At 40.3% G+C, this 10453-nt stretch overlaps 1 protein-coding gene across 1 annotated transcript in view; it reads left to right on the top strand.

Moving 5' to 3' along the window:
- LOC122644630 (protein MODIFYING WALL LIGNIN-2) overlaps window positions 1–2467 on the top strand; it is a 50876-nt gene extending 48409 nt beyond the window's left edge. Inside the window, exons 2-3 of the mRNA XM_043838012.1 lie at window positions 822–1024; window positions 2118–2467. Coding sequence (XP_043693947.1) covers window positions 822–1024; window positions 2118–2442 — 528 coding nt within the window. The 3' untranslated portion in view covers window positions 2443–2467. The remainder of the gene's footprint in view (window positions 1–821; window positions 1025–2117) is intronic.
- The last annotated feature ends 7986 nt before the right edge of the window (window positions 2468–10453 follow it).

Below are 10453 nucleotides of genomic sequence, written 5' to 3' on the forward strand. Positions count from 1 at the left end.
AGGGGATTTCAGGACTTCAAGTCACACCTTGCCTAAAGCTCTTTTTAGTGTATTTGCCATCTCTTAGCTTGTTTCTAGGTTAGAAGAGTTGGTTTAAGACGAACTTTGATTAAACACACCAAGCGTAAGCTACCATATAATGGAGAAGCACTAGAAAATTACTAACTTCTATATTAAAAAGAAATGGACATGGAACCATGATTAATGCATTATAAGTTATGTATAAACATGGGATAATTAAAAAAATGAAAATGTGTTAATTCTTAAACACAACTCAAAGATGGGCTTAAATAAGAAAATTGAAAACAAAGAAGAAAGCATCGATTTGCAATCTTTTTGTGGTATTCCCATGCAAGTTGATAGGAAAAATTGTATTAGTGCATGGTCAAACAATTTGATCTCTTGAAAAACAAGTTTATCAAGGTAAATTTTGTTTTGGTAGCTCTTTACCATGAAAATGGAAATGTTTGAAGGGTGGTTGTTTCAATTTTTAATGAAATGTTTAGACACTTGATACACTTTGGATACCCCCATGTAACTCTTCCCCTACCCCCTAACCCAAAATTAAAATTAATAATAAAAATAAGGTGAAAAAGGGAGGGGGACAGTAATCACATTTTCTTATAATTCTCAACTGCTACAGTCGACAAATCAAGTCAGGTGTAACATTAAAAACAGAATGCATCAGCATGTCAGAACTCAATCCTTTCTTAGCAAGACATGTGTATTCATGAAACTCATTGAGTTGTTTCCATTTCTCGTGTAGAGTTTGTTCTGTATTTGTACATTTGCTTGATCCATTTTGTTTCTACATGTCTCAGGGTTCTCAGGTACAGGCAACTACTCAAAATACATGTACATACCCGAGGAGTCCAGCCTTAGGTCTTGGATTGGGGGCAGCGGTAGCTCTAATGATTGCTCAAGTAATTATTAATGTTGCAGCTGGGTGCATTTGCTGCAGAAGAAACCCAGAGTCTTCAAACTCTAATTGGACATTGGCTCTGGTTTACTTTGTTGTGTCCTGGTAATTTTTTCAATTAGCATTGACACATGTTTTTATTTTATTATTTTTTTTTTTCTTTCTTTTTTGACCGATGAAAGGAGCTTGGTGATAAAAAAGGGGGAAAAGTACAGCTTAGGTGTCCCTTATAACAGGCATGCATATGAGCTAGTGAGCTGTTACACAGGAACCCAGGATGACATAAAGTAAGACAGGACGAAAGGCTGAACCTGCACCTTATCCCCTCAAATATAGGACCCCTAATGCTAGCTGATCAGCTATCTCATTAGATGACTTAGGTGACCATTGGAAGGAGGTGTTTACTCTTAGCAATTATTGCCCAAACAGCAGAGTGATAGAATCCTGGTATTCTTTACAGCCAATTGAGGTCCATTAGTCATTTACTACTATCAAGTTAACACACCCTTGAGTAACAATCCACAAATATTTGTTGAATAGTGGAGCAAGAATCCTTGCCCAAATGGAATTGCCCTAAATATGGAAAGAGAGTAGAATAAAGATAGTGGTGTTATTCTGATCTCTAAATTGTCCTTCATCACTCTAGAACGACCTTGGTTCCCTAATGAGGAGCCATCAAAACTCAGTTTAACTTTGATCATAGGATTACTCCAAGAACACATTTCCCCAAAATTTCAGCCATTATACCAGGAAGGGCAAAGAACCAAAGACCGAATCCGAGTCATGATTAAGATCAAATCAACTCTGGGAAAGGAGATGAAATGAGATCAAATATTTTATGCAAAAGCAGTGTGTATGACTAATTGGATTTTGGACTCTGCAGTCACCATGTTCATATAGAATATGGATATAGGGACCATTTCTTCCTCATCTGCGTCGTACCTGCCATGTGGACGATGGAATAGTCTGCACTCCAAGGGTATTACTTACTTGATTTGTTTCCAATGATTAGCTAAATTATAGTAGTTGTTCATTTGACATTTCCATTGATTTAGCTGGGTCATCTTATATGATTACCGAAAAAAAGTGTCATTTCGGATAATTATTAGAGAAGAGTTAATTTGAAATAATATTTATGCTTCAAATTATTTTCAAATCTATTTCAGATGATGCAAATGAGTATGCCTTCATCATGCAGGTTCACGTTTGTCATAGCATTTCTCTTGTTACTGACGGGTGCTGCACTGAATGATCAGCACGGTGAAGAGAGCATGTACTCTCACGACTACTGCTATGTAGTAAAACCAGGGGTATTTGCAGGAGGTGCCATTTTGTCCCTCTCAAGTGTTACACTTGGAATCCTTTATTATCTCCAATTATCATCAGCTGATAACAGGATGCAATGGGGTGGTCCTCCATACGGTAATCAAGAAGGCATTGCGATGGGACAAGGACAACCTCCAAGCAGTCAACCACCAGTTTTTGTGGCTGAAGACACATACAGAAGGCAGCAATTTCCTTGATTGCTTTGTATATGATTTCCCCTCCGACTACCCCCGAAAAACCCTAGTCACAAGCTCCTTGTCATGGCTCATCTCGTACAGTGATATCTAGTTCTGTCTTCACAGAAATTCACTGAGAGCTTTTTGCTCCCTGGGATCACAAAAACCGTCTGTTTTATTTTGTTGTAGGGTACAGAGGTGCAAGAAATTGTTGTATGCTCAAACACAAGTTGGTGCTGCTCAGTTGGGTGGATAATGTAGAGATGCAGGAAAAACATCATGGACATGATTGCTGTTGGAAAATTCTCTTCATTGTTTCTTCTTTTTTGCTTTCTTGTAATTTCCATCTCTGTTCTCAACATGCAATTGAAATGCTTATTAAGATGAGCTTCACATTCTCCTAAGGAACTGAATTTGAATTTCTCAGTGTTCTCACATCAACTAAGGATACTAAAAACACCATTTTTAACCTGCTCAAATCCAATTTCTGGAAACCTGAAAGAAACTGGCCCAAAGTATGTTACATATTACAAGTGTCAAAATTAAGCAGAAATCTGTAAAATGTGGGAGTTGTTCCATTTGTTAGCTTATCTGCGGCATGATAGAGATTGCCATGGTAAGGTTATATTTTGCTTTCAAGGAATTTTTCGTAGTCAAACAAATTTTGAGGTAGAATTTCATGCTTTCAAAAAAGGACTTCTTTATGCTGAAGATCTGGGCCTCACAGACATCTGGTTGAATGTGACTACTTCTATAGTTCTCCTAGTCCAAGAAATCACCTACTGTGGTTTATTTGGCAATATTGTTTCTCCCTTAGACCGATTCTATCCACAATCAGATTACAAATTATTCACTATCTTAGAGAATAGTCCCGTGGCTGCCTATTTATCCAAAGATGCGGCATCGTAAAAAAGATTATCTTGGGATGCCTAGATACCAATTTAGTTCATAATTGTTTCTTTTTGTGGTTATTGATCCCTATTGATGGCATTGCCGAAGGTGAGGATTGATTTACCTTACTGTTTGGTTGCTGTTTACACTCTATTTTCGGTCGATAGACAAATAGACCGAAATCTATTTATGTCAAGACTAACTTATTATTAAGTGATCGGAAAACGGTCAGTGATTGAAAACAGTCGGAAGCAGTTAGATCGAAAACGATCAATGACCAAAAACAGTTAGAAACGGTCAATGACTGAAAACGAGAGTCTTATGCAACCACATATGGACTTTATAGCATCGTCCACAGTGGTTGTAGGGGGCATTGTTTACATCCTATTTTCGGTCTATTTTGGTCAATAGACAAATACACCGGAATCTATTTATGTCAAGACTGACTTCTTAGTAAGTAACCGGAAAATAGTTAGTGAGTGAAAATAGTCAGAAGCAGTCAAACCGAAACGGTCAGTTCGGTCAGAAATGGTCAATGACAAAAAACGGTCAGAAAATGGTCAATGACCGATAAACAGTCAGCGACTGACGAATGGTCAGCAAGGTGGTTACAACCAACTCTCAAAGAAGTGGATAGTTGTGAAACTACGTAGTATGCCATGAAATGGGTTCCTTTGAATTTGAAAAACAAAGAGGGAAGGTGGTGTAGGAGGTTATGAGCAGTTATGTAACCACCTAAAGAGTTCAAATTCAAATTCAAAATGAAAAGTGGAAGTTGCTGGAACTACCCACAACTCAACATTCTGCAAGTTTAGTCTATATATAAGATTTTCATCTTTTATTTAAGGAAGGGGGATTGAACATTTGAAAGAGGCATCCTGTTCTTAACATCAACAGGCTACTTGACATCATATTGACATCTGTAGGCCAGAAACGAAACCATCATGTTATAGCATCAGTAGGCCAAGGCAACCATGTGATCTACCCACATCTGTAGGCCAGGGGCATCATGTTATCAACATCAATAGGTTTGAAACACTGGACATCATGTTCAATATCAGCAGGTCATTAGCACCATGTTATTAACATCAGCAGGCCAGGAATGGAATGTTGATCTACCATTTTCTTTTGTTATTTTTTCTTTTTCTTTTCTAAATCAATATCAATATCTTTCTATCTTCCTCTTCTTCTTCCATTGCAATTTTCATTTTTTAAAAGTCCTTGGATTACCAAGGCACTGGTAGAATCCATCTTCACCTACAACAATTTCTTAACAGTTTCCTCATCTAAAAATGGTCTCCTGATCGGAGGAAATTGGGGGAAACAGTTGCATCTCTTGGGAATGCATAGGATCAATCTTTGTAAACTATTTATTTTTAATATTCTTTTCTGATCGTTAGTAAAAAAAAACAAAAGAAATAAAGAACAGTGGAAAAAGCTACATACATGGTAATCCACACCGCTATTAAGATTGACCATCAAATTTGACATGTGTCCAATCTGAGCAATTGTCAAAATGATAAAATGACCAAAGTATACATAACATAGATGACAATGATTACTTTTTTCCGTTTCTTTCCAACCCCTCCCAACCAAAAAACAAAAGAGAAAAAAATCCCCAATGAGAACCTAGTTCAGATTAAGATCTTCTGCAGAATTCTTTTGTCTAAATACCAGGCCTTCTGCAGAATTCTTTTGTCTAGATAGGACCTATAGGCAATGGCTAGGTGTCGAGAGGCCTTGCATTCCTATGAAGTCTCCTCGCTTCATGCTAGAGCCGGAGAGACTCTCAAAGAAGGAGATGAACCGGTTTTCGAACGGGGTTGATGCTCGGCCCTTCGTTGAGCCAAACTCGTGGGGACATTACCGCGGGTATAAGATGAAGGAGCTTATGTGTGTCCGACTCACACCTTCTGGTCCGAGGGTATCTTGCTCCTTCTGCTTCTTGTTCCTTTAGTTCTCAATTTGTATCTTGGTTGTTAATTCGTCCTTTGTGTGTGTTCAAGCTTCTACTGGTGTTGAGCCTTATGAGGCTGGGGAGGTGACCGGTGCGGCTGCTGCTAGTACCTCGACTCATGAGGCTACCTCGTTCTAGTCCACTCCTAGGACGACGCCCCCTCAAGTTGGTGAGACTAGGGCTAGATCATTTGCGGTGTCTTCATGTTCGTACAAGGTGCCCGATGCCTTCTTTCCGGTGTCGGGGTGGTCCTTTATCTGTCAGTGCAGGGAGGTGCCCATTCCTCGACCTTCTTTGTCTGTGGCCGGCTTTCCGTGCGGCTTCGACTTTGTAAGCATCTGATTTTGCTTCTGTTTGCATTTCTTTTCCTTTATGACAGGCTGACCATCCGACTTGGTGTAGGTTCCCGGCTATAGGTACGATGAACTATTGGGGATGGTCGCCAGCCTGAAGGAACTTGCTGCTTCGCAGAGCGAGCGGATTCTCCAGCTAGTAAGTTGCTTGTTGTGTTGTGCTAGTTATCTCCATGGTTAGTACATAATAAAAATGTGCGATGATGCTAATGTTTGATGTGTGATGCAGGAGGGTGATATTCTGGGGTACAAGGCTATCACACCCCGAACCCAACCCCTGGGAGGATTCGATGGTTGACCCGAATACCTGAAGTATTCAAAAACCACCAGGATCTAGATGCAGTAAATACACGTCACAAGTACCACACAATATCGAGATAACAAGTGTTACATTAATTAGAGTGCAGGAAAAATAAATACTTACAAGTCCTATATATATTATTTACATTAAAGTTCCAATAGCTCGATATTCCCAAGTTCACGATAATTGAGTCAACACATAACTATTCTAAAATATAAACAGTGGAAACTCCTCCACAAAAAAAGATGGTGTTTAGCAAAAGAAACCATAAAGATAACACAACGTCATCACTCCTTGTTCTCCAAGGACACCTTAATCGTTCACATGATTAGGGTCACAACCCCCTTCGTCCAAACTAGCATACACACCATTATCGTAATCTTCTGCCTCGAAGTTATCCTCCTTGCCACCATAACATCCACCTGCAGGTTCATCTAAAAAGGGAAAATTCCACAGGGTGAGCTCCATTGAGCCCAGCAAGTAAAGGATAAACCACACACACAAGCAAAAATCCTAAACGCATGGATTCAGTTTTAATCCTAATTACACCTAGCAAACAATGCTTAAGTCTCTAGGTTAATGCTACGGCAACAACTCGGGAAATAAGCTTAGTTCCTTCCTATTTCCCTAAGACGTACCTCAATTATTGTATGGGACCCACATCGGTCGTTGGTATTATATACCTCCCCGTGGGTAGACCTCGATAATCATAGCCTGGACCCCATCCCGGTATATATTCCTCGGGACAAGGGGCTATGATCACCAACACCTGAACCCTTGCTGGTAAGGGCTGTAGCATTAAGGAATGACATCCCTAGTCATATGCAATCTAAATGGCATAGTACGAGGTGTACAATGCTTCTGCATCCCATACTATGGCACACCATACCACTCGTTTCCAAGCCGACTACGACATCTATTCTAACCTAAAGATTCATATTGCATAGCATTCCACATCACATCGTTCACGACCATAAGTCATAACTAATGAAATGTATAAATATCGTAAATAACAGGAATTTAGATATGCAAATGATTTCTAGCAAATACATCTAGGAATGAAATAAACACTCTTAAAAGAATTCAAAGCCTACCCCCACTTACATTGTTCTGATTACAGTTGTGAAGTCGGGTTATGCTTCGACTCGGTTGCAGGTATGATTCGACTATCGAAAGGTAAAGTCTTAAGAATATTTAACCACACACAGTGTTAGAAGGTGTCCAAGTACATGTGGAGTCCTAGGGTTACCTTGGAGTTAAGTTGGGTAAGGCCCAAGACTCAATCAAGAGTTTGACAACAACTTAAGATGATGATGCAGTCGACCAGGACATCATCCTAAGATAGCAGCAGTTAATAGGACTGAGACAACATTCTCTGGTGGATGTACTAATCGACCAAAACTCCCACCAGAGATTTTACAGCAACATAGCATGGCCAAATTTCAGGGTTTTGGTGGGATTTTTGGTTGAATCTCATCCAATTGATCATGGGATGATGTTCACATGATCATCACCATGAATTGGAACCATATTATGATCCACTTATATGAGAAATTGGGGGTTTTGAAGATGGGTACAGCCATAGCTGAAATTCTTTGATTTAAATTGATATAACAGCCACATATGGCTGAAGCAAGAATCCATTGCTTCAATTTCAATAGTAGGTATGTGAATTTGATAGTAAATAGGCTAACATAGGGCTAAGGTTTAGGTCTTGGTCGAGTATGTAAGCTTTGGGGTTCAAAGGTTATGAATTCCCAACCAATTTGCATCTAAACATGGATGATATTGAATAATTCATGGTTTTAACCATGAACACATAGCTTAGGAACAGAATTGGATGGTAGGGTTTTGAACTAAGGTCAAGACTACCTTGAAGATGTGAACAAGAGATGGATTCACTTGACTCCATCAACAAGACAAGAAATTAGAAAGAAACTATGATTTCAGAAAAGGGTTAGCCATGAGAGGATGGTTTAAGGTGATTAGAGGATGATGAAGGTGATCAGCTTTACCTTAGAGCAGGGATCAATCAAGGTAGCAGCCCCCTTTTCGGCCTTCCTTCTTCTTCTTCTTCTTTTTTTTCTCCTCTCTTTGTCTTAGTCGGTTAGATTAGAAGAGAAATGAATAGAGTCTTAGGGTTTTGTTTATATAGCTAATTAAACAATTGTTATAATGGCTTGTCGGTTAATGAGTTAATTTGTAATAAATCATGTTTTAAAGCCGACACATGCACATGTGGACTGATTAGTGGGCCCCGCGTATCCACAATGTTGGGAAAACATTCTAACTAAATAATTGGGACGCGGCGGCGAGATCCCAAACTCAAAACACTAGGCCTCGCACTCCCGAGACATAATTCTGCTGTGACAAAAATCTTTGGTTGATGTAGTAGTCGACCAGTGCCATCGACCAGTATTTGTTGTCCTTGTTGTCTTTATGCCAGGACACCCGAGTGTCGGTGTTTTTTCGCATACGAACACACACACGAAAATATCAATAAAACCAAAAATACCTCATACGCCGTTAGGGTCACTTACCAAGAATTGTACATTCATTTGTGGGTTCCACAACAGCACAGGGGAGGTATCTGGCATTTTATCGGTAGATGTCGTAAAGATTCCTTCTTCCTCACTTACCCGATCGATTACCCAACCAACATTCCATAACGCACACGGTGCCGTGACTTCGGATTCCGGACCTACATTCGGATTCGAGTTAGGGTTTGGATAAAAAATATGTTAAGCTGTAACAAAGGCGACTGCCAATCGGCTCCAGAAGGAAAGGGATGAGGCCTTGGCTGCTGTCCCGCTTATCCCAGCTGTAGAGATTCTGGTGTTAGTCTCCGACAATCCGGATTGATGATCCCGTTGATGGCCAGGATGCTCGGGCTAACGAGGAGCGGGAGCAGGAGTGACGAGGATGAGGACAGTGATGAGGAAGGGTCCAAAGAGGACGAGAATGATGGGGAACAGTAGTTTTGTCCTTGTTTGTTTTTTTGAAAGTGTATGGATGAACAGACGATTTCTGGCCTTTGGACCCTGTGGATAACTTTGGATGATTTTAACTAATGATTTTTAATCCATCTTTTTAGGATTTTTTATCAATTGAGTGAGTTGAAGCAGTAGTCAAAGCAGCATCCCAGGAACATCCCCCTACAAGGGGTCGGCTACATGGGTCCTTGTCCTCCAAACAACTCTAGTATGACTGTGGATAGAGTTGTTTAGAGGACAAGGACCCATGTAGTCGACCCCTCGTAGGGGGATGTTCCTGGGATACTGCTTTGACTACTGCTTAGAATTTTTCCTTTAGTAATTTTATTTTATATATTTTTTTAACCCCTTTTTACCTTTTTACTTCCTTCTCCTGCTCTTATTTCTATTACTATCATGATCTTTTCGGATCCATGTAGCCGACCCCATTTAGTTGGAATAAGGTTATGGTTGTTGTTGTCGAGTTGAATGGTTGAAATGTGATGTATGGATGTGTGTGTGGTGTGGGATGGTCCATCGTGACCCTAGGGTATAGGATGATGTGCTGGGATGGCAGGGACCCACTGATGCAGTGCAGACTACCTAAAGATGTGTAAAGTCAACTTAAGCTGTGAAATTACAGTGGCGACATCGAACTACTATCGATCGACAATGAAGAGGCATCCCTCGACATCGAGATTGGTATTGTGGATGTTGAATGCCTTTGTCTGACTGTCGAATGAACTTAGATAGTAGAATTGCATTGCTTTGCAGTGAACCATCAAGCGTCGACATCGAGGTGAATCCCTCGACAGTGTGTCGATGTCAAAGTTGACATGGTTCGTTGTCGACTCGGGGTGTTTCAGTATCGATTCCGTGTTTTCAATTCTGGTTTGTTTCCTTTTTGGAATGCCCAGTTGCGAGATTTTTTTACTTTCCTTCCCTTCTTGAGCCTTGCTCATCCTTGGGGGTTTTATTAAGGAGCCTAGGGAGTGTGAAAACTCCTTATTCCTTTCTTCCCTTGCTCTCTTGGGAATTCTCTTCTCTTATTCCTCTTTTTGGCTATTTTTCTTCGTGTTCTCCAATCAATGGACATGGCTTTAGGCTCATGGATGGATTCCATGCTGAACGATGACCGTGAAGCCTTGTGGAGAGTGTATCTTCAACCTTTGGCGGGCAAGAAGAAGATGGTGCTGGCTTGGGACTTGCTTCAAGGTGTTTCTTGTTATTGGATCCCAGAGGTACATGTGTTTCGGTTCAACACAGCTGAGGTATGTCCTACTTACGAGGAATTTTGTGCATGTTTCCTCTCTCCTCGTCATGGTGCTATGATACGTCCCATCTTGAAGGATGACTATTCTAAGGACATCGTGTTACACCCACACCCGAAAGCCCATTTGTTTATTATTTATCCTTGTGGTGAGTAGACTATGCTGCCTTGTTTGCCGGTGTGTCTTTCGCCGTGATGGTCAAATGATAAATTATTAAATCTATTTTTTATTGCTTGTTTACTTCCTCTCGAAGTCCTTGAGGTGTGGGCCCAAGCCCGGACCTTTTT

The sequence above is a fragment of the Telopea speciosissima genome, chromosome 11 (genome assembly GCF_018873765.1).
Source record: "Telopea speciosissima isolate NSW1024214 ecotype Mountain lineage chromosome 11, Tspe_v1, whole genome shotgun sequence".
In the NCBI taxonomy this organism is placed as follows: Eukaryota; Viridiplantae; Streptophyta; class Magnoliopsida; order Proteales; family Proteaceae; genus Telopea; species Telopea speciosissima.